The sequence below is a fragment of the Schistocerca gregaria genome, chromosome 11, assembly GCF_023897955.1.
Source record: "Schistocerca gregaria isolate iqSchGreg1 chromosome 11, iqSchGreg1.2, whole genome shotgun sequence".
Taxonomy (NCBI): domain Eukaryota; kingdom Metazoa; phylum Arthropoda; class Insecta; order Orthoptera; family Acrididae; genus Schistocerca; species Schistocerca gregaria.
The window spans coordinates 149,755,293-149,780,643 of record NC_064930.1 but is presented as its reverse complement, the minus strand read 5'-3'; the positions used below and the strand labels follow the sequence as shown (position 1 = coordinate 149,780,643).

General features: G+C 47.8%; 1 protein-coding gene across 3 annotated transcripts in view; it reads left to right on the top strand.

Annotated features, from left to right (window-relative positions):
- The window catches only part of LOC126295474 (amyloid beta A4 precursor protein-binding family B member 1-interacting protein), a 498,949-nt gene that overhangs the window by 142,614 nt on the left and 330,984 nt on the right, over positions 1–25,351 (top strand). For all 3 annotated transcript variants that reach the window (XM_049988021.1, XM_049988011.1, XM_049988016.1), the window contains exon 2: positions 4,442–4,604. In XM_049988021.1, coding sequence (XP_049843978.1) covers positions 4,452–4,604 — 153 coding nt within the window. In that variant the 5' untranslated portion in view covers positions 4,442–4,451. The remainder of the gene's footprint in view (positions 1–4,441; positions 4,605–25,351) is intronic.

Genomic DNA, 25,351 nt, shown 5'->3' with positions numbered 1-25,351 from the left:
GACTGGGAAAACCGGAAGAGGCGAGAGCAGAAGCGTACGAGATGTACTGCTACAGAACGATGTCGAAAACTAGGTAGGCTGATAAGGTAGGGATGAGGAGGTTCTGCGCAGAATGGGAGAGGAAATGTTCGTAAGTAATTACTTACCGTTTGCCGTGCGTTTCCTCTCACCTGAGACGGAGGTCGCACAGCCACATTATTTCCGACACGAGCACACGCAGTTCACCGTGTCTCTTTCCCTCTTGTGCCGTGTACTTTTCTTCTCTTCTGACTCGATCTAGCTGTTTCTTTTAACACTGCGCTTCTAATCGACGTAAATATTGTAACTTAGATAAATAGCTAGAGCGTGAGAAGGCGGTTTTAATTACAAAGCGAGACTAACAAATGGAGCGTTTATACACCTTGCGAGGTCCACACCTATCGTGGAAGATCCAGCTGATTGGCTAAGTTCGCCTGGTGTGTAATGTTTACACGTTGGCCGCCAACTGCAGGGCAGCCGCAGCTACGCCGGATCTTCCCGTAGGCGTACGAACGGTTGCGGCAGCAAACGAGGCCTGCCCGGGATGACGGTCGCGGCTGCCTGGAACTCTCCAGCGTCCTCCAGTGGGCGCCGCCTTCCGGTCAGCTCACACGCGCACGCAGAGACGGCCATTCACGCACCCCCGCCATTGGCGCCGCCTGCGACCTGCCACGTGGACGGGTGACCACGTGGGTTCGGCGTGTCGCGGCACGCACTGCCTCTGCAGAAAATTGGGATTTCCATTTTGGAAAGAGTTCACGTGTGGTGTGCGGCGATCGTATGTCCAAGTTTGTGAGACACGACCAAACAATACCGACTCAAAATTCCCGACACCGAGAAATAATTAACGAAATTTCCGGAATACATTTGTGTACGTAACATATCTACATCTACATCTTCATCCATACTCTGCAAGCAACCTGACGGTGTGTGGCGGAGGGTACCTTGAGTACCTCTATCGGTTCCCCCTTCTATTCCAGTCTCGTAATGTTCGTGCAAAGAAAGATTGTCGGTATGCCTCTGTGTGGGCTCTAATCTCTGCGATTTTATCCTCACGGTCTCTCCGCGAGATATACGCAGGAGGGAGCAATGTACTGCTCGACTCCTCGGTGAAGGTATGTTCTCGAAACTTCAACAAAAGCCCGTCCTGAGCTACTGAGCGTCTCTCCTTCAGAGTCTTCCACTGGAGTTTATCTATCATCTCCGTAACGCTTTCGCGTTTACTGAATGATCCTGTAAGGAAGCGCGCTGCTCCCCGTTGGATGTTCTCTGCCTCTTCTCTCAACCCAATCTGGTACGGAAGGGCTTATTCCAATAGTCTTACAACTCCATTACCTCCACTTTTCTGCCTGTAACGGTTTTCACATTAATGATCCAAACAAACAGAGAGAGGTTCATGTCTAGCTACAAGCCCTATGCTCGAACACTTCTGGACCTCGACTGCAGACTCTTTAGCGCTCATTCAACTGTAGGACTATCTGTCTCGAAATGCACAAAAACGGGCTTGTGCCGCCATTGAAACGAGCCCTTCCTATGTAAGTGATCCACACTGGAAGGTCACAGGCTAATGTAAGCGCGAGATAAGCCGCTCCAAATCTGAAACAGGAGAGACAACGTCCTCCCGCCGGCACCGACCGGCCGCCGTGTCGTCCCCACTCGCAGGCGTCACGGGGTCAGCAGGCCGCTGTCAGGTGCCGAGGTCGGCTCAGGCGAGCGGCCGCTCAGTTTTGCCGGACGCTCACCCAGCCGAGCACTAAGCCAGCCCGCCAGCGCCTAGCTTGGTGGATGTGCCGGGAGCGGCTGTTACCACTGCGGCAAGCCCGTTGGCGCATGTCCGACATGCCGGCACACCAGCAGCCGGTGTAACGGCTAACGTGCACGTACTGTCACCTACAGCAGCCCTAGGCCAGTTTGCGGGATGGAGTTCCGTGCCTGTCACGGTCCGTCGGCCAACATAGGGGCGCTTAATGGTGGTCACGCGTGACGCTGGAGTCGTCGCCCCACGATGTGCCATACGTGCTGCACTGGAGAAGGGCCGAGGCTACACGCACAGCGTGTGCTACTGAAACAGCGGTGTGCGTAAGCGAGCGTTATCCTGTTGAAAAACACTGCCTGGAATCGTGTTCATGAGTGGCAGGACAACCAGACTGCGGTACAGACTGGCTGTCCGGGAGCGTGGGATGACCCCAAGAGCGCCGCTGCTGTCAAACGAAATGGCTCTCCAGCCGACAGCTCCAGGTGTGGAGACCTGTGAGTCCAGCACGCAGACACGTCGGCTGCAGCCCGTCGACTGCCCCGCTCCTATCCAAAACATCGCCACGGCTGGCTCCGAGGCAGAACCAGCTGTCGCCAGGAAACACGGCAGGCCTGCACTGAGCTCTCGCGCGACTCCGCCGAAGTCGCGAATGGCAGTGGGTCGGGGCCGGTGGAGCGCTCGCTACGGGGCGTCTGGCTCGCAGCTGTCCTCGAAGTAGCCGGTTTTTAGCATAATGAGATGTTTTCCCGAGACTTTAAAGGCTCTTTGTTATCTACCATAATGATGGAAGCAGACGAAACGAATTGAAATTTGTGGTGCGGCCGGGACTCGAACCCGGGTCTTTTCACTCGCTCGGCAGAAATGCTACCCGTTACACCACTGCAGTACGACGGTCGACATTGCTGCAGGAACTACCTGAGCCGAGTGGCCTCCCAACACAAACTTCAATTCACTTTTCCCTTACATACGCTGCGGTGCTTGCCATTATCGGAGACAGTATGTAAGGGAAAAATGAATCCAAGTTTGTGTTAGGGAGGCCACTCGGTTCAGGTAGTTCCTGCAGCAATGTCGACCGTCGTACTGCAGTGGTGTAACGGGTAGCATTTCTGCCTAGCGAGTGAAAAGACCCGGGTTCGAGTTCCGGTCGCAGCACAAATTTCGATTCGTTTCGTGCGATCGTAGATAATAAGAGAGACTTAAATGTATGAGGGAAATACTTAATTATAAGATCTGTAAGATCAGAAATGGTACAAGGACGTCCCTTTAGGTCCAATGCCGGGGTGCTTGCCAATATCTGAGAGCCCTAGCTGTTCGTGTCGGGGAGTGCACTCAGCTTAGGTGTATACTCGCCGCCGATGGTGTCCACCAGGGGGGCGCAGAAAGCAACGTGTTTTCTCAGTTGAGCGCGTGACGTCACGGTGGAAGCAGCTGTGCCAAACAGTACACGGTTCGAATTGTGTGTGATTGTTTTCCTTGTGGTGTTTTGTGTTTGAAGCACTATCCTGATTGAGTTATTTCTTCTCAGGTACTCAGTTAACAGCGCAAACATTCTGAGTTCGGGAGTGTTAACGGTTTTTGCTGTAATTGATATTTGATTCGGAACTGAAATAGTTAGCGATAGAGGACAGCGGGATCAACATTGTGTTCGCCAGCTCTATAGTTTACGGTTCGTCCTGTGAAATTCTTATTGGAGAATCTACAAGTGAGAGAGAGAGAGAGTTAATTCTTACAATGCCGGGCTGTGCTGTTACGGGCTGTTCTTCCTACAGCCGGAGCACACAGGAAACTGACGTAATGTAGCACAGTTTCCCGCGTAGTCAAACATTACAAAAACTATGGTTGTCGAAATGTTGTAGGGCAGACAGTGTAAATGTTGCGCATGCACGAATGTGCTCTCGCCATTTCGCAGAAACCGATTACTTACGGGATTTACAGTCTGAATTGGCTAATTTGTCCCGAAAAAGAACGCTCAAGCCAGGTGCAGTTCCTTCGTGCCATTTGCCGTGCAGCTGTGCGACTGTCAGTGTGTCGCCCGCAACACAAGACAGAACCAAACGGTATAAGAAACGAGAACTACATAAGAGATCTCTGGAAACTCTGGAAAAGCTGTCACCAAATAAGAAACATCATAATAAGAGCACATGTACACATGACAGTTTTTTTTTCAGACACAGTTAAAGTTACTTTGATGAATACTATAGCGGCTTTAGGAAGAAGGAATGCTGTTCTTACAAACAAGTGTGTGCAACTTCGAGCTCTTTAAGTAAATTCATTTCAATGCGATTAAATGGATAGTTTCTGATTTATTTGAGCCGAGGTTTCGAATTTCAAATGTGTGTCAGTGTGGTTGTGATCTGATATTCTACCGATGTGTGAGGCATAAGCTGCGAAAGAACATAACTCATCAGTTTTAGCTGTAATATTTTAGCAGTAGAAAAGCAGTTTAGACATCTCAATTCTGGTGTAAACAAAATTTTCCGCCAAACACTTGACGTGAGCGCTTTGCTTGCACGCTGACGTCACTACGCCAGCTAATGTCAGAGCAGAGCGCTGACTGCCCAGCCTTACTGTTCAGTAACCCTGGTGCCGGCGATGTTGCGCTGACACAGAACCGTGTCGTGTCTGCAGCTTGCGCGAGGCTGAGTGTGTGTGGCTGTTGTGTTGCAGATCGGCGGCCATGGAGGGCTACCACCACCACCAGCAGCAGCAGCAGCAGCAGCACGACTCCTCGTACAACTCGACCAGCGAGAACGAGCTTGAGTCGGACGCCGAGGACGACCCCGAGAAGCTGCTCAACGCCTGGCTCGGCGAGCTCCACTCTCTCACCGGGGTGAGTACTCTACCCCCTACTCTACCCCCTACTCTACCCCCTACTCTACCCCCTACTCTACCCCCTACTCTACCCCCTACTCTACCCCCTACTCTACCCCCTACTCTACCCCCTACTCTACCCCCTACTCTACCCCCTACTCTACCCCCTACTCTACCCCCTACTCTACCCCCTACTCTACCCCCTACTCTACCCCCTACTCTACCCCCTACTCTACCCCCTACTCTACCCCCTACTCTACCCCCTACTCTACCCCCTACTCTACCCCCTACTCTACCCCCTACTCTACCCCCTACTCTACCCCCTACTCTACCCCCTACTCTACCCCCTACTCTACCCCCTACTCTACCCCCTACTCTACCCCCTACTCTACCCCCTACTCTACCCCCTACTCTACCCCCTACTCTACCCCCTACTCTACCCCCTACTCTACCCCCTACTCTACCCCCTACTCTACCCCCTACTCTACCCCCTACTCTACCCCCTACTCTACCCCCTACTCTACCCCCTACTCTACCCCCTACTCTACCCCCTACTCTACCCCCTACTCTACCCCCTACTCTACCCCCTACTCTACCCCCTACTCTACCCCCTACTCTACCCCCTACTCTACCCCCTACTCTACCCCCTACTCTACCCCCTACTCTACCCCCTACTCTACCCCCTACTCTACCCCCTACTCTACCCCCTACTCTACCCCCTACTCTACCCCCTACTCTACCCCCTACTCTACCCCCTACTCTACCCCCTACTCTACCCCCTACTCTACCCCCTACTCTACCCCCTACTCTACCCCCTACTCTACCCCCTACTCTACCCCCTACTCTACCCCCTACTCTACCCCCTACTCTACCCCCTACTCTACCCCCTACTCTACCCCCTACTCTACCCCCTACTCTACCCCCTACTCTACCCCCTACTCTACCCCCTACTCTACCCCCTACTCTACCCCCTACTCTACCCCCTACTCCGTCTGTAGCGCTGCCGAACCACGCAGCCATGAGGCTCAGCGGGCTTCGGCAGTCCCGAGTCGTATTCGTCACAGTCTTGCAACCTCTTATCCTCTACTTTTGTCATCACTCAGGTATTTGAAAACTGCAATAACAAGTATTGTGTACTAAACCACACAATGGATTCGTGTCTGGATTTTCACACACAAAACGTGAGTGGAAAAAGAAAAAAAACCGACCGTCAGGCCATTTCCAAACTTGGCGTACGCTCTCAATTTTCGTATGGAAAATGTCCTTGTTACACCGTGCACACATCGGCCGTTTGACAATACGCGTTACACACTTTCAGAGGCTCCAGAAGCGACTTAGCAGATAAAGTTTACACACGAACCCGTGTTCCCCAAGTCTGATCAAGTGACGCTGCATAGCGTCATAGTTACGGATGCCGGCCCGTGTAAGTGTGTCTGTACACAGGGTCATTCCGCAACGACGATATAAGCTTTTTACGATGACAGACGAGGATAAAGGCACGAGTTTCATTCAGGATCCCTCTACCAGAAACGAATGTGTCGAAACTTACGAGAGAAAATGTTTCCCACACCGAGACTGTTGTTCCTAACATTTTTGGGTAGGCAATTTCCAGATTTGGCAGTGTCGACGAAAACAAGAGAAAAGTGTCCGCCAAACGTCGACTCTAAAGCGAGCAGTGTTTGAAGCAGAGAGCTGCCATCGAGTTTCTTTTGATCGAAAACCGGCGCATCGCAGACAATCGTAGACGCTTACAAAATGTCTACGGCGACCTGGCAGTGAACAAAAGCACGGAGAGTCGTTGGGCTGGGCGTCTGTCAAAAGTGCGCAGGTCGCACCAGTGTTTAAGAAGGGTAGTAAGAGTAATTCATCGAGCTACAGACCTATATCATTGACGTCGGTTTGCAATAGGCTTTTGGAGCATATACTCTATTCTAACATTATGAATCAAATCAAAGGGAACCATCTATTGATACGTAATGAACACGGTTTCAGAAAAGATCGTTCTTCTGCAACGCAACTAGCTCTCTATTCCCACGAAGTAATGGCCGCTATCGACAGGGGATCTCAAGTTCATTCCGTATTTCTAGATTTCCGGAAAGGTTTTGACACCGTTCCTCACAAGCGACTTCTAATCAAGCAGTTGTGCGACTGGATTCGCGATTTCCTGTCAGGAAGGTCGCAGTTCGTAGTAATAGACGGCAAATCATCGAGTAAAACTGAAGTGATATCAGGTGTTCCCCAGGGAAGCGTCCTAACCTCTGCTGTTCCTGATCTATATAAATGACCTGGGTGACAATCTGAGCAGTTCTCTTAGGTTGTTCGCAGATGATGCTGTAATTTACCGTCTAGTAAGGTCATCCGAAGACCAGTGTCAGTTGCGAAGCGATTTAGAAAAGATTGCTGTACGGTGTGGCAGGTGGCAGTTGACGCTAAATAACGAAAAGTATGAGCTGATCCACACGAGTTGCAAAAGAAATCCGTTGGAATTCGATTACTCGATAAGTAGTACAACACTCGAGGCTGTCAATTCAACTAAGTACCTGGGTGTAAAAATTACGAACAACTTCAGTCGGAAAGACCACACAGATAATAATGTGGGGAAGGCGAGCCAAAGGTTGCGTTTCATTGACAGGACACTTGGAAGATGCGACAAGTCCACTAAAGAGACAGCTTACACTACACTCGTTCGTCCTCTGTTAGAATATTGCTGCGCGGTGTGGGATCCTTACCAGGTGGGATTGACGGAGGACATCGAGAGGGTGCAAAGAAGGGCAGCTCGTTTTGTATTATCGCGTTATAGAGGAGAGAGTGTGGCAGATATGATACACGAGTTGGGATGGAAGTCATTACAGCATAGACGTTTTTCGTCGCGGCGAGACCTTTTTACGAAATTTCAGTCACCAACTTTCTCTTCCGAATGCGAAAATATTTTGTCGAGCCCAACCTACATAGGTAGGAATGATAATCAAAATAAAATAAGAGAAATCAGAGCTCGAACAGAAAGGTTTAGGTGTTCGTTTTTCCCGCGCGCTGTTCGGGAGTGGAATGGTAGAGAGGTAGTATGATTGCAGTTCGATGAACCCTCTGCCAAGCACTTAAATGTGAATTGCGGAGTAATCACGCTGATGTAGATGGGACGTGCCTGACCCCGCGGCACTGCAGGTGACGGGTGCATCGCAGTGGCGCGCCTGCGTCGGCGGCGGCGGTCCACCGGCTGCTGCTCTGAGGCGGGCCCCGCGACGTGCTCCAGCGGCGCAGTGCGTGCACTGTGTGTCCAGCTGGAGGCCGGCACGCCCAGGTACCTGGAATGACGTAAAGGCGTCATGTTTGTCTGTCCACAACACACACGTTCTTAAGCGCTAAATGAATGTTCCGTTACGTTTCCTCTCCAGCTGTTACACCTAGTAACTGTACTGCGGCACGCCTATTCATTCCCTCGAGCGGAGCAGGATGAGTTAAACAGCTGATCTGAAACCGTGGTAGAACGCGAAGACGATACTTTCCACCGACACGGGTCGCTGTTCAGAATATTACGTACTCTCTGCCCTCTACAGGTCCTAGAAATGTGTCAGGGAAATTTGCGAACACTATGCACCCCGGGTGAATCACCGAAAACATGCACCGGAAACACTGCGGAAGCGGAAAATGCTATTGATGCTCGGTTTTCACAGAATGGACTGGTAATCAGGGGCTCGTATTGTTAACCGTTCAGCACATTCTAATAATACTTACAAACTGTGTTTTTCTACGAGTATACAATTTCTTAAATGGAACAAAATTCTAAATAGCTAACCCCTAACAGAACAGAACAGAATAACCAGCAGAGAAGGACCATTTGCAACGAATTGCTTGCGCGTTACGAAGCCGATCGTGGTAATTTGTTTTTTTTCTTCAATGTTGTCTCAGGCGATCCAACTTCGGCTCACCACTTGGAAATGCCAATCCATGGAGTCGATGTCACACCACGTCTGCACCCTGAGCCCGTAAAGACGTGCTGGCGTTCTTATGAGGCAGTCAGTGAGCTGGTTATTCTGTTTGATCTCCTCCCTTATGGTGCAGTATTCAACAGTCGAGGTAACTGAAAAAAAAATCTGAGTCGTCGTCGCCACAAAAACGCAAACTAACTTCTCCTCCTCCTACTCCTTCACAACGCAAGGCGTGCAGACCCCGGAGAAGCTCAGGAAACTAAGTGGGCCTGAACCTCTCCCTTCACCTTTCCACTTCACTATCCCGTCGGAAGCAGTCGGCCTAGGGATGTCGAGGAGTGTGGAACTCTCCCGTGTGTCGTGTGACTGGGGCGTACGGTTGGGTGGACCGTTCTGAGTGCAAGTCTTCAGATTTGACGCGTTCGGCGACTTGCGTGTCCCTGGGGATGAAATCATAATGAATAAGTGGAGAAAATGTCCAACCCGGTCGGGAATCGAATCCGGGCCCTTAGGATTGACATACGTCGCGTACAGACGTACGACACAAGTGACACCCGATCACCTGACCTCGTTCCAACTCCGTGAGTTCCGCGGGGCGCCCCATTCTGCTCTCTCACGATGTGTAATGACTGCTGAGGTCTCTGATACGGAGTACCTGGCAGTAGGAGGCAGCACGATGCAGCCAATATGGAAAATGTGTGTTTTTGGTGGTGTCCGGATACTTTTGACCACACAGTGTATCTTTGTATGAACTTACATCTTCAGTTTTAATTGTAGAATAGTGTATCAATATATTTGCTTATCTTCGTGACTCACCCTGTCTATATGTTCAATGTACAGACATGTTGTTGTTGTTGTCGTTGTCGTTGTTGTCGTTGTTGTTGTTGTTGTTGTTGCTGTTGCTGTTGTCTTCAGTCCGGAGACTGGTTTGATGCAGCTCTCCATGCTACTCTATCCCGTGCAACCTTCATCATCTCCCAGTACCTACTGCATCCTTCTGAATCTGCTTAGTGTACTCATCTCTCGGTCTCCCTCTACGATTTTTACCCTCCACGCTGCCCTCCAATGCTAAATTTGTGATCCCTTGATGCCTCAGAACATGTCCTACCAACCGGTCCCTTCTTCTGGTCAAGTTGTGCCACAAACTTCTCTTCTCCCCAAACCTATTCACTTCTTCGTCTTTAGTTATGTGATCTACCAATCTAATCTTCAGCATTCTTCTGTAGCACCACATTTCGAAATCTTCTCTTCTTGTATAAACTATTTATCGTCCACGTTTTACTTCCATACATGGCTACACTCCAAACAAATACTTCAAGAATGACTTCCTGTCGCTTAAATCCATGCTCGATGTTAAAAAACATCTGTTCTTTAGAAACGCTTTCCTTGCCATTGCCAGTCTACATTTTATATCCCCTCTTCTTCGGCCATCATCAGTCATTTTGCTCCCCAAATAGCAAAACTTCTTTACTACTTTAAATGTCTCATTTCCTAATCTAATTGCCTCAGCATCACCCAACTTAATTCGACTACATTCCATTATTCTCGTTTTGCTTTTGTTGATGTTCATCTTATATCCTCCTTTCAAGACACTGCCCATTCTGTTCAACTGCTCTTCCAAGTCCTTTGCTGTCTCTGACAGAATTACAAAGTCAACGTCGAACCTCAAAGTTCTCCATGGATTTTAATACCTACTCCGAATTTTTCTTTTGTTTCCTTTACTGCTTGCTCAATATACAGATCGGATAACATCGGGGAGAGGCTACAACCCTGTCTCACTCCATTCCCAACCACTGCTTCCCTTTCATGTCCCTCGACTCTTGTAACTGCCATCTGGTTTCTGTACAAATTGTAAATAGCCTGTCGCTCCCTGTATTTTACCCCTGCCACTTTTAGAATTTGAAAGAGAGTATTCCAGTCAGCATTGTCAAAAGCTTTCTCTAAGTCTACAAATACTAGAAACGTAGGTTTGCCCTCCCTTAATCTAGCTTCTAAGATAATGTCGTAGGGTCAGTATTGCCTCACGTGTTCCAACATTTCTACGGAATCCGAACTGATCTTCCCCGAGGTCGGCTTCTACTAGTTTTTCCATTCGTCTGTAAAGAATTGGCGTTAGTATTTTGCAGCTGTGACTTATTACACTGATAGTTCGGTAATTTTCACATCTGTTAACGCCTGCTTTGTTTTGGATTGGAATTATTATATTCTTCTTGAAGTCTGAGGGTATTTCGCCTGTCTCATACATCTTGCTCACCAGATGGTACAGTTTTGTCAGCACTGGCTCTCCCAAGGCCGTCAGTAGTTTCAATGGAATGTTGTCTACTGCCGGGGTCTAGTTTCGACTGAGGTCTTTCAGTGCTCTGTCAAACTCTTCACACAGTATCGTATCTCCCATTTTATCTTCATCTGCATCCTCTTCCATAGCCATAATATTGCCCTTGAGTAGACAACCTATATACTGCTGCCACCTCTCTGGTTCTCTTTCTTTGCTTAGAACTGCGTTTGCACCTCAGCTCTTCATATTCATCACAGTCTCATTTGTGTCTGTGACGTACGGCCCCCAGATACTGGCACTTACATGCAAACGTGAGTTGTGCGCAGATATTTGCCGGTGGACTTGTGGGGGACGGAGCTTAATCTGGGTGAGTGGAGGGGGCGTGCGTGCGTGCGTGCGTGCGTGCGTGCGTGCCGACGCACGACCCGGCGAGCGGGCGGTGTTATCAGGGGCAGTGGGCGGGTGACGTCACCAGGGCGGCACGGCTTCCTGTCGCTTCCCAGCCGGTGAACACTGAGTGGCCGCAGTAGGAGGCGAGGCTGTGAGTCGGCAGAGCACTTGCCGCGAAAGGCAACGGTCCGGCTCACTCCGCTGCAGAGTGGACACCGTGTTGTCCTCCGTCTGTCTTGACTGTCCGAGTGTTAAAAACCCTTCTCAATGGTTAATCATGTCACTTTGTGCTCATAACCTGCATTTTTCCCCGTGAATTTAATAATTATTGTTTTAAAAAGGATCACTTGAGTAAAGTGACACGTGACGTCACTGGCTGATGCTGACGTAACGGTCGTTCACAGCGGTGTCTCGTCCTCGAATTTACGTCTCGCAAAACGGCTTACAAGTGGTGTGTTCACAACACAGTTTGTATAAATATATCTATAAAGATTGTAAAAAAAAGTGGCTCTGAGCACTATGGGACTCAACTGCTTAGGTCATCAGTCCCCTAGAACTTAAAACTACTTAAACCTAACTAACCTAAGGACATCACACACATCCGTGCCCGAGGCAGGATTCGAACCTGCGACCGTAGCAGCGCCGCGGTTCCGGACTGCGCGCCAAGAACCGCGAGACCACCGCGGCCGGCAAAGATTGTAAAAAAAATTTATCGTTCCAAAAATGAGATGGTGCTTAAAATGCGCTCTCAGTGATCGAAACGACACAGTGATCAGTGTGTGTGTGTGTGTGTGTGTGTGTGTGTGTGTGTGTGTGTGTGTGTGTGTGTGCACCATCCAGCGCCGTAGGCTCCAGAGGCGGCGCTCTCTCTTCCCCTCCCCTCCCTTCCTGTTCTGTCCGCTCCATTCTCCAGTTTCTTTAAGTTTGTTTTGCCCGTAACACCTATAAATTCCACTTCATATTACATTTTAATATATACACTACTGACCATTACAACTGGTACACCACGAAGATGACGTGCTGCAAATTTAACCGACAGGTAGAAGATGCTGTCATATGCAAATGATTTGCTTCTCAGAACATTCACACGAGGTTGGCGCCGGTGGCAACACACACAGCGTGCTGACATGACGGAAGTTTCCAACCGATTTCTCATACACAAACAGCAGTTGACCGGCGTTGCCTGGTGAAACGTTGTTGTCATGCCTCGTGTAAGGAGGAGAAATGCATACCATTACGTTTCCTACTTTGATAAAAGTCGGATTCTAACCTATCGCGATTGCGGTTTATCGTATCGCGACATTGCTGCTCGCGTTGGTCGAGATCCAATGACTGTTGGCAGAATATGGAATCGGTGCGTTCAGGAGGGTAATACGGAACGCCGTGCTGGATCCCGACGACCTCTTATCACTAGCAGTCGAGATGACAGGCATCTTATCCGCACGGCTGTAACGGATCGTGCAGCCACGTCTCGATCCCTGAGACAACAGATGGGGACGTTTGCAAGACAACAACCATCTGCACGAACAGTTCGACAACGTTTGGAGCAGCACGGACTATCAGCTCTGAGACCGTGGCTGCGGTTAACCTTGACGCTGCATCACAGACAGGAGCGCCTGCGACGGTGTACTCGACGACGAACCTGGGTGCACGAATGGCAAAACGTCATTTTATCGGATGAATCCAGGTTCTGTTTACAGCATCACGATGGTCGCATCCGTGTTTGGAGACATCGCGGTGAACGCACATTGGAAGCGTGTATTCGTCACCCGCATACTGCCGTATCAGCCGGCGTGATGGTATGGGGTGCCATCGGTTACACGTCTCGGTCACCTCTTGTTCGCACTGACGGCGTTTTGAACAATGGACGTTACATTTCAGATGTGTTACGACCCGTGGCTCTACCCTTCATTCGATCCCTGTCAAACCCTAGATTTCAGCAGGATAATGCACGACCGCATGTTGCAGGTCCTGTACAGGCCTTTCTGGACACAGAAAATGTTCGACTGCTGCCCTTCCCAGCACATTCTCCAGATCTGTCACCAACTGAAAACGTCTGGTCAATGGTGGCCGAGCAACTGGCTCGTCACAATACGCCAGTCACTACTCTCGATGAACTGTGGTATCGTGTTGAAGCTGCACGGGCAGCTGTACCTGTACACACCATCCGAGCTCTGTTTGACTCAATGCCCAGGTTTATCGAGGCCGTTATTACGGCCAGAGGTGGTTGTTCTGGGTACTGATTTCTCAGGACCTATGCACCAAAATAGCGTGAAAGTGTTATCACATGTCAGTTCTAGTGCAACATGTTAGTCCGATGAATACCCGTTTATCGCGTGCATTTCTTCTTGGTGTAGCAATTTTAATGGCCAGTAGTGTATATATGCACGCATTATTTGATGGCCAGTTGTGTATATTTTTGCTTATATACTTCATTTCACGCCTGTTCAGTTCGAAATGAATCGCAAGGACGGTATTAGGGAGCCGTTTTTTGCTGCATCTTGTAAACCGCACTATCCTTAGCAAACCAACTGACTGCATCGAGCCGACTGTAAAAGTGCATGCTTTGGAGAAAGAGCGGAGTGAACATTGATTGGAAGCTATGTGGAAGTATAACGAGTCCTGGGTACTATGACAAAGTGGAAGCGGCTGGCGCTTTCCAAGCGGCGCTTTGAGTAAGCAGCCGGTCAGCAGACACTTCCGTCTGCCGCGCCAAGTGGATACTTTGTGGCCACAGTTTCCCGGCAGTTCAAATCAATTACCTGGAGGAATAGCAGTACTGAAATGTGTAGAGCTACTGAAGGCGAATACGGTGATTCTCTCCGGTTCACCACCAGTGTTACGACGCTGTCTGAAATTTCAGGGATGAGGTATCTGGTAAACAGTATCTGTGGCCGCAACCAGAGCAGTTAACAACCACAAGTACACTCTGAGTGAAAACGGTTCCACTGTACAATGTTTCAGAAGTATTGTCGGGAAACTGTCCAGCACAGTCCGAGCACACAATCCACACCCAGATCGAGACAGCCGCGGAGTGCTGAGACACTCCCGCGAGCTACTCTGCTGCGCGCGTCCTCCTCCCCCCCCCCCCCCCCCCCCCCCACGCACTCTGCCGTCCCAGTCTCTACGCCACGCGAGTTCTTACGGTTCTTACTTCCTGAACACAGATATATCGATTGTTTTTGAAGAACGAAGAGGCCACCAACTCTTGGAAGGTTTCCACTACCAGTCTTCATAAAATTCATTTCCATTGTTACGTAAAAGTTGTATACTTTTTCTAAACCGTTCGGAGAAAAAGTAATGAAAAACGTCGGCGACTGCGGCTAACATTCCTATGAAACAGGTGCGGCTTCGTCTCCCTCGTAGCCTGTGACGTCAACAGAATTTCAGCCAATAACTGTTTTCAATCACGTGACCAAATTCTGAAATATTTTAGTTTGGAGGCTTTAATTGCCTAAACCAGATGGCAGTTACAAGAGTCGAGGGGCATGAAAGGGATAAAAGGGAAGCATTGATTGGGAAGGGAGTGAGATAGGGTTGTAGCCTCTCCCCGATGTTATTCAATCTTTACATTGTGCAAGCGGTAAAGGAAACAGAAGAAAAGTTCGGAGTAGGTATCAAGATCCATGGAGAAAAAATAAAAAGTTTGAGGTTCGCCGATGACATTGTAATTCTGTCAGAGACAGTAAAGGACCTAGGAGACAAGTTGAACGTAATGAACAGTGTCTTGAAAGAAGTATATACGATGAACACCAACAAAAGCAAAACTAGGATAATGGAGTGTGGTCGAATTAAATCGGGTGATGCTGAGGGAATTAGATTAGGAAGTAAGACGCTTCAAGTAGTAGATGCTTAATGTAGTTAAGGAGTTTTGGTATTTGGGGAGCAAAATAACTGATGATGGCCGAAGTAGAGAGGGTATAAAATGTAGACTAACAATGACAAGGAAAGCATTTCTGAAGAAGAGATACAGATTTAAATGTCAGGAAGTCGTTTCTGAAAGTATTTGTATGGAGTGTAGCCATGTATGGAAGTGAAACGTGGAAGATAAACGGTGTAGACAAGAAGAGAACAGAAGCTTTCGAAATGTGGTGCTACAGAAAAATGCTGAAGATTAGATGGGAAGATCACATAACTAATGAGGAAATATTGAATAGGATTGGGGAGAAGAGCAGATGGTGGCACAACTTGACTAGAAGAAGGGATCGGTTGGTACGGCATATTCTGAGGCATCAATGGATTACCAGGACAGCGTGGAGGGTAAAAATCGTAGAGAGACCAAGAGATGAATACACCAAGCAGATTCAGAAGGATGTAGGTTGCAGTACGTACTGGGAGATGAAGCAGCTTGCACAGGAGAGAGTAGCATGGAGAGCTGCATCAAACCAGTCTCTGGACTGAAGACCACAACAACAACAGTTACCTAAAAGTAGCAGATATTTTACGAGAATAGGGACCGAAAACACTATTGGAATGTTGTGAGCGATCAGTATGACGGCAGTCCGAGCCACGTTTTTAACACAGCGAAACTGCCCAGGCGACGGCGTGTACGTCTGGTACAGGTAACCTCGGCATCGGCTGCTGACTTCCCGACGCGTCACACGTTTCGCTGACTCACTCACTTCCTCAGCGGCGCTTCTCCACCTTGCAGCTGGCTCCAGACCAGCGACCTCCGTAAGCAACGTAGACTGAGCAGGTAGTCGCCATATTTGAAGCCAGTTTGGAGACTCTGCCGTCATTTTTTTGCAACACCATGTTCGGTGATATACTGATCCTCTGCTAGCTGGGAATCAGACGGTTTTCTTTTGCTGCTGGCAGTCACGAATGCATCACGTTTTTATTAGGTGCCTTTCTTATCTGTCCGTCTGGTACAAATTTTGCAAGTGACGTTATACTTCCTGATGAGCTAAACTTGAAATTCCAAATATACCTCACCAATAGTTTATTAACCATTTTACTCCCGACAATATGAAAAAAAGAATTCAAAAATTTTCTGAAAATTGACTTCTGATAATAAGCAAAATATTCAAAAACAAATCGGCAAAAAGTGAACAGTCAATTGTTTCAGAGCTCTGCTTTCATTTTGGAAGCACTGGGAAATACTCAGTATTAAACAACCCATCATTTCCCGAGAAACGTAGCACGTAACGATTATAATTGCAGATATTTCTTTTTCTGGCCGAGAATGGTGTACTGAACAACATTGCATATGTATTTACGTCATTAGAAGACTAATAATTATAGTGATATGTTTTTAGATTGGTCAGAACGTCCAGGTACGTGTGGCAAGCTCTTCATTTTCCCCTAGGCGGCATGTCGGGTGCTGCAGTATGGATGCGTGAAAGGAAAACAGTCTACATTGGCAGGCGTCGTTCACTTTATGGCACCAGTACATCCGTGAAGAAAAGCCATGTCATAAAGTCTTGGCCGTGTTTGTGATGTCTGTTCCACACAGAGGAATATCGACTGACTGTCACACTGGTGTGTGTGTGTCTATATTGAGGTACCACAAGTAAAAATACCTGTAGTTATACCTGTTGCAGTGTTAACACCTTGTACTTGAAAGCAATTTCGCACTTCTCCTGGACACAATCCCACACCTTGAAATGTCTGTGAACTCGTAACGTCTAAAACAAATTGTAGTCCTGAACAACATTAGAGAGCTGCCTCAAAATTTGATAAATCGGCATAAAAACTGCTCCACGTGTTTCATTGTGAAAGCAGTCATTTACTTTACACACAGTGCACTACATTCGTAGAAGTACCTCGCAGTAACACTAGATGTCTGCAATACTGTCAGTGGTTTCGTGGAAAACGCACACGATGGTTTAGGTACTCCGAGGGTTAAGTTACTCGAGCTTTCTTGCGGGGGCGTTGCGCAGTGGTGTCGAAAAGGTTGGAAACGCCTGACAGCTCGGCTGCCCTCACGAGCGCCGTGTTGTGCGGGTAGTATCGCAGTGCGTCGCAGGCGGCGCGCCATCGGACGGGCAGTGCGCGCAGCGAATATCGCTTCCTTCTCCGTCTGTCGGTTTCTGTACAGCTTACTGACTTCACAGTGAACTAGAGACTTCAACTTCAAATATAGCTCAGAAACAGACGACACAGCTGTATTAACTCGGTTTTGTTGTCTGGTGTGCGGCGGAGGGTAGATTGTTTCACCACCGTTTCCTGTTTGTCGCGAATGGTTGGCGGGGAGAACGGTTGGTGGTAAGCCATCGTGAGAAATCGAACATCTCTTATTTTTACCTTCACTATCTTCTGGCAAGCTCAGGAGAAAGCGGTTTATTGGTTGACTCTGGCGAAGAAAACCACCGATAAACGTGACATTTACCACATCTACATCTATACTCAGCAAATGACATTTAAGTGCCCGGCACGGGGTTCATGGAACCACCTTCACAATTCTCTATTACTCCTCATATAGCGCAGAAAGAACGAACATCTATATCTTTCCGTACGAGCTCTGATTTCCCTTATTTTATCGTGGTACTCGTTCCTCCCTATGTGGGTCGGTGCCAACAAAATATTGTCTCATTGGGAGGAGAAAGTTGGTGATCTCTTTTTTGTAATCCCATCAAAATGTTTGAAATCGTTTGAGAAATTTCGCATACACAAGACTAAAGAAAGTAGAAAATAATTATTTAAATGAAAATCAATGTTTAATGTATCACGTTTTTAAACAGTTCTACAAAGTATGAATTAATTTCTCCTGGCCCCATACAGAGTCCTCAGCCCATACAAAATTTGCGTTTGTGAAATTTTAATAGCTGTGGAAGTAGTTGATAGATTTAAAACGTAAGACGTGGTCTGCGTGCAGTGCATAACTTATGCACGAACAGTTCATTTCGTTAATAGTATTTATTGCATGTGCCACACGTTTTTCGTCTTCAATCTTAGAATAATTTTCATAGCTACATAAAATTCATAACAAATTTTCAGGACTCTGTGGGTATAGGAGAAATTATTTTATACTACCTAGTGCTATTCAAAACCGTGGACATACATTAAAAGCACATTTTTGCTCAAATAATTATGTCTTTCTTTATTGCCCTAGGACGCGTGTCAAATAATACTTCGCAGTACGAAGTGCATTTTCAGTGTACTTCGGCATCTCGTGCAACATCTGACGGCGAATCGCTTCGTAGCGTTTACTAATAACTATCAGACCTCTGAGTTGCATGACATTTCGTGTGTTCCACTCTAAGCAGTTCTGTCTCTCGAATTTATCAAATTATGTTCTCTCACAAGTCGTCGCTATTTGTAGGGAAGGCAAACAATAGTAGGCATAAATAATTTTAAGCCGTGGTTCGAGGGCTTAATTATCGTTGCTTCTGATGAGAATCAGAGACCGCTGTTGTAAACAGTGGCAAGGGACAAGGCGATTCTTTCGAGAATTTGTGCAGTAAAGTTTCAATGAAAACTCCTGAAAAAGGTAAATAGATCCATTGTGAATGTTTTATTCAGATGACCCATTGTTTTTAGATATTTCTTGAGTAACGACACAGCGGACGGTTGGAATTACAGTGTAACTACTGAAGTCCGTTCCAGAGTGTAAGTATCGTATGTCAGGGAAACTTGGTAGGTGCGCTAATGCGTTAATGTGGAACCGATCTTTGCTGGAAAACAATAGTTTTAGTTTTGGCCACCAGGTGTAAATCTGGCGCTTACAGCATTCCGTTGATGTCTCCGGTGCTCATACTGAAGAAACTGCGTAAACGGCCGTTTCTCACACGTTCGACTGTTTCTGCCGACATCCTGATCCTGACGCACTACATACGGGTAGTATGATGTTAAGTACGCTAAAACATGGGCCTTATGTAAAAGAGCTCTGCAACAAGTGCTCGAAAGTAACGTACTCCTAAAATAACGTAAAACATCTCGGATTTATTTTAATAGCATAACGTGGATTCATACGAGCTACGACATACGTGGGATAATTTACTACTAAAAAATCATCCATAAAGTAAGTTACAATGCGCCTAGTATATCTAGAAGTACGAGTTGTTCCCACATCAAAATTACAATGTATCATGTGTCCTTACCACCATCACCCTTTAGATACCCGAAAATGGCTTAAGGCCGAAATTGTTCAATCGTACGTGAAATACAGATAATCGCAACTGAAGGCACCACTAAATTTTTCGAAAGATACTGGATTCTATTACTCGAGAACTCTTTCAGCCATTCGCGTAGCTGGGAATCTGCTCTGTGCGCTCGTACGTCCGTGTCCAAATGCTTTCGGGAAATCGAATAAACGTGGATTCTGCCTGTCGCTCTTGCTCCATAGTTCTCGGTGCAGCATTAGATAAAAGGGCGAGCTGAGTTTCACCGGAGCGATGCTCTCTGAATCTGTGCGGATTTGAAGACGGGCGGTTTTCTGCGTGAAGGAAGTTCGCCTCGGGCGACAGGAAGCGTGTGGACCCGGCTTGCTGCCCGGCCGCTTGCGTGACGTTTCGGAGCGTCACTGCTCGTCCTCGGGTGCTGACAGTATTCGACACCGGGCACAATGTGGGCGTATTGTTCGGAATTTCAGTGATTGTTCCCAGTCGACGTGGAGCTGGGGAAGAAGTAAATCTCCACCGCTGCTGTTTTATATATATATAGTAACAAACTCCCCTGGCCGGGGGATGCCCCCCCCCCGTCCATTGTGGGCGGGTATGCAATATACCCGGGTAGGCCTACACAGCGGGCGTCGATAGCCGTCCGCTTTGTTCCGTACATCGTGTGGCGGGCGTTATTGTAGCCGAGGGGAGCGAAGGGTGCGCAGCCAGAGGCACCTGGTGGCGGCGATAGGAAACACACACAGCTCCCTGTGGCCAACTGCACCAGCAAATTTTGTGTGTGTGTGTGTGTGTGTGTGTGTGTGTGTGTGTGTGTGTGTGTGTGTGTGTGTGTGTCACTCACCATCAGGGTAGCCGGACGGGTTTTCGATCAGTTTCTGTCAGCGTTGCGCCTGGTTCGTACTCTCTTGATTCCGTATTTCTAGATTTCCGGAAAGCTTTTGACACCGTTCCTCACAAGCGACTTCTAATCGAGCTGTGGGCCTTTGGGGTATCGTCTCAGTTGTGCGATTGGACTCGTGATTTCCTGTCAGGAAGGCCGCAGTTCGTAGTAATAGACGCAAATCATCGAGTAAAACTGAAGTGATATCAGGTGTTCCCCAGGGAAGCGTCCTGGGACCTCTGCTGTTCCTGATCTATATAAATGACCTGGGTCAGAATCTCAGCACTTCTCTTAGGTTGTTCGCAGATGATGCTGTAATTTACCGTCTAGTGAGGTCATCCGAAGACCAGTATCAGTTGCGAAGCGATTTAGAAAAGATTCCGTAAACGGAGACCCTGCGAAACGCTGTGCTCTCTGTTCTTCATGCCGTGTTCCTTGATTTCAGTGAGGCGTTTGGAACGGTCCCGTCGGCTGCGGTGTCCGAGCGGTTCTAGGCGCTTCAGTCCGGAACCGCGCGACTGCTACGGTCGCAGGTTCGATTCTTGTATCGGGCATCGATCTGTGTGATGTCCTTAGGGTAGTTAGGTTTAAGTAGTTCTAAGTTCTACGGGACTGATGACCTCAGATGTTGAAGTCCCAAAGTGCTCAGAGCCATTTGAGCAGTCCAGTACTGCCGTTTAATGGATAGAGTACGAGGTGGCGCAGTATCGGAGCAGATCTGCGATTGGATTCGACACTTTTTAGCAGACAGAAGTCAACACTTCGCTCTTAACGGAACTAAATAGACATATGTAGACGTAATATGCAGAGAACCACTGGGAAATGTGATGGGACCGTTGCTGTTTATGGTCCGTTGATAGTGACCGCGCCAAATATATCACGAAATAAGCGTCAAACGAAAAACCTACAAAGAACGAAACTGTCTAGCTTGAAGGGGGGAAAGCAGATGGCTCTATGGTTGGCCCGCTAGATGGCGCTGCCTTAGGTCAAACGGATATGAACTGCGTTTTATTCTTATATAGAAACCCCCCATATTTTATTAAATATTCGTGTAGTACTATAATAAGAATGTTTTAGTTTAACCACTTTTTTGATTTGTGATAGATGGCGCCGTAATAGTCACAAACGTTCAAGTACGTGGTATCACGTAACATTCCGCCAGTGCGGAAGGTATTTGCTTCGTGATACATTACCGGTGTTAAAATGGACCGTCTACCAATTGCGGAAAAGGTCGATATTGTGTTGATGAACGGCTGTTGTCAAGATACCCGACGGGCGTGTGCTATGTATGCTGCTCGGTATCCTGGACGACTTCATCCAAGTGTCCGGACCGTTCGCCGGATAGTTACGTTATTTAAGGAAACAGGAAGTGTTCAGCCACGTGTGAAACGTCAACCATGACCTGCAACAAATGGTGATGCCTAAGTAGGTGTTTCAGCTGCTGTCGCGGCTAATCTGTACATCAGTAGCAGACAAATTGCGCGAGAATCGGGAATCTCAAAAAAGTCGGTGTTGAGAATGCTACATCAATATCGATTGCACTCGTACCATATTTCTATGGACCAGGAATTGCATAGCGACGACATTCAACGTCGTGTACAGTTCTGCCACTGGACACAAGAGAAATTATGGGACGATGACAGATTTTTTGCATGCGTTCTATATAGCGACGAAGCGTCATTCACCAACAGCGGTAACGTAAAGCGGCATAATATGCACTACTGGGCAACGGAAAATCCACGATGGCTGCGACAAGTGGAACGTCAGCGACCTTGGTTGGTTAATGTATGGCGCGGCATTATGGGAGGAAGGCTAATTGGCCTCCATTTTATCGATAGCTATCTAAATGGTGCAATGTATGCTGATTTCCTACGTAATGTTCTACCGATGTTACTACAAGATGTTTCACTGCATGACAGAACGGCGATGTACTTCCAACACGATGGATGTCCGGCACATAGCTCGCGTGCGGTTGAAGCGGTATTGAACAGCATATTTCGTGACAGGTGGATTGGCCGTCGAAGCACCATACCGTGGCCCGCACGTTCACCGGATATGACGTCCCTGGATTTCTTTCTGTGGGGAAACTTGAAGGATATTTCCTATCGTGATCCACCGACAACGCCTGACAACATGCGTCAGCGCATTGTCAATGCATGTGCGAACATTACGGAAGGCGAACTACTCGCTGTTGAGGGGAATGTCGTTACACGTATTGCCAAATGCATTGAGGTCGATGTACATTATTTTGAGCATTTATTGCATTAATGTGGTATTTACAGGTAATCACACTGTAACAGCATGCGTTCTCAGAAATGATAAGGTCACAAAGGTACATGTATCACATTGGAACAACCGAAATAAAATGTTCAAATGTACCTACGTTCTGCATTTTAATTTAAAAAACCTACCTGTTACCAACTGTTCGTCTAAAATTGTGAGCCATATCTTTGTGACTATTAGAGCACCGTCTGTCACAAAGTGAAAAAAAGTGGTCCAAATGAAACATTAATATTTCTGTACGTACTACACGAATATGTAATAAACAAATGGGGGTTGCAATTTGATATCCGTTTGACGTATGGCAGCGCCATCTGGTTTCCCCCTTGAAGGTAGACGAGTTTCGTTCGTTGTGGTATATTCGTTTGACGCTTATTTCGTGAGATATTTGGCCTGGCCACTATCAATGGACCACCCTACATTTATATAAGTGATCCAGTAGAAAGCGTCGGATGCTCTTCAGGGGTGTTCGCTGACGATGCAGTTCTTCATACCAGAGCAGCAACGCGAGAAGACGGTAAGAACTTGCAGAGCGACCTGCAGAGAACTCGTGAAGTACGCAGGCTCCGGCGGCCGACCGTGAACGTAAACACGTGTGGCAGGGAATCCACTACCGTACAGCCGCACTACCGATGACGAACACGTGCGGGCAGAGCCTGTCGTAAGGTGTCAAGGCTTAACAACCGAGAGCGACCTTAAGTGGAATGACCATATAAAGGTAGTGGGAAAGCAGAAACCAGCCGCAGATTCATCGGAAGGATCGTGAGGAAATTCCACTTATCCGCGGAAGAAGTGGCTCGTAGGGCGCTTATTCGCCCGATTCTCGAGTACTGTTCATCCATCTGGTATCCCCACCAGGTAGCACTGACAGAGGAGGTGGATAAGTTCGAACGAAGGGCGGCGCGCTTCGTCACGGGATCGCTTTGCATCACCACGATTCCGAGAGTTCCGGAACCTGTCCAGAGATTTGGAATAGAGATAAATATAAGCATCATTCCCGCCGTTTTTATTGCTCACGAAAAGCACAGGGGCGGGTGTGACACGACGGCTGTTGGTGGCCCAGCACAGAAACGTGCAGCAGGTAGCGGAGGGCTCGCGCTCCTGCCTCGCCGGTCGATCTCCTTCACTCGTCACCGGTCCCGCTCTCGCAGGATCTCTTTCCGGACGGACCGACGTGGGATTCGATGCTTTACCAGATTCCTGATACTCACGGTACACTCGTGGAACGGTCGTACGGGAGAAGCCCCACTTCACCCCAACCTCTGAGATCCTGTGTGCCGTCGCTCGTGGGCCGGCTAGAACACCACGTTCAGACTCACGTCTCGTTAACCTGACGTTGTGGCGGCAGTGACTGATGCAACAACAAGTGTTTACATATCCCTGTATTTGTACGAGTTTCTTTCACATTCTCACCCCACTCTCTCTCTCTCTCACACCTCCACCCCTCCACCTGTCCCTGCTACTCGCGCTCCCTCTCCACCGACTGCCCGCCTCATGACTCGTTAACCAGCGGCAGCCCGCCCCCGCTGTCTCCACCGCCGCCCTGCGGGGTGGAGGCGAGAGGTGGGGGCGGGCCGTCAGTCCTCATTACGCTGGCAACGGCTGATCTCCACCTCCCCCAGGAGACTACAGAGTGTTTCCGCGGCCTGTATCCTTGGGTCCGCGACACTGCCTGCATCCAGGCCGGGTGTGTCAGCTGTGCGCTTCACAGCCTGCTCAAGCACAACACAGTGGCCAGTTGGTCAGATTACGATGACACTGACTAACGTGACCCAAAACAAGCACGAGGTTTTTCAATACAATAAGATGCAACTGTACTCAACTACCTTACTCACGCTCTGCTTCGCTCGCGTACACTGCACGATCTACACCGATATCGTTATGTATAATAATTATATACTTCTGCAGTAACTTTTAAGTAATATTTTATTAGCAGAATGCATTTCGGCAGCATGCTGCCATCATCAGGTGCATTATATAGTTACTTATACATGAGCTGATAGATTATCTACATTACCTGTGTGTGCAGGTCGGTTAAGAATGGAAAAATAAACCTGTGTCGAAGAATACATTATGTGAATAGCATGATAAGGTAATATATATAAATACGTTTCCTTACATTTTTGATGGCGATATTTTTCTTTTCCTTTAATCAAATTCCTGTTGTTGTGTCTTCAGTACCCTCCACACTGCCCTGCAATACTAAATTGGTGATGCCTTAATGCCTCGGCATATGCTCTACCAACCGATCCCTTCTTCTAGTCGAGTTGTGCCACGAACTTCTCTTCTCCCCAAACCTATTCAATACTTCCTCATTAGTTATGTGATCTACTCATCTGATCTTCAGCGTTCTTCTGTAGCACCATATTTCGAAAGCTTCTATTCTCTTCTCGTCTTAACTATTTATCGTCTATGTTTCACTTCCATACATGGCTACACTCCATACAAATACTTTCAGTATACTCGATGTTAACAAATTTCTCTTCTTCAGAAACGCTTTCCTCGCCATTGCCAGTCCACATTTTATATCCTCTCTACTTCGACCCTCATCAGTTATTTTGCTCCCCAAATAGCAAAACTCCTTTACTACTTTAAGTGTCTCATTTCCTAATCTAATTGCCTCATCATCACCCGACTTAATTCGACTGCATTCCATTATTCTCGTTTTGCTTTTGTTAATGTTCATCTTATATCCTTCTTTCAAGACACTATCCATTCCGTTCAACTGCTCTTCCAAGTCCTTTCCTGTCTCTGACGGAATTACAATGTCATCGCCGAACCTCAAAGTTTTTATTTCTTCTCCATGAATTTTAATACCTACTCCATATTATTCTTTTGTTTCCTTCACTGCGTGCTCAATATACAGATTGAATAACATCGGGGAGAGGCTACAACACTGTCTTACTCCCTCCCAACCACTGCTTCCCTTTCATGCCCCTCGACTCTTCTAAC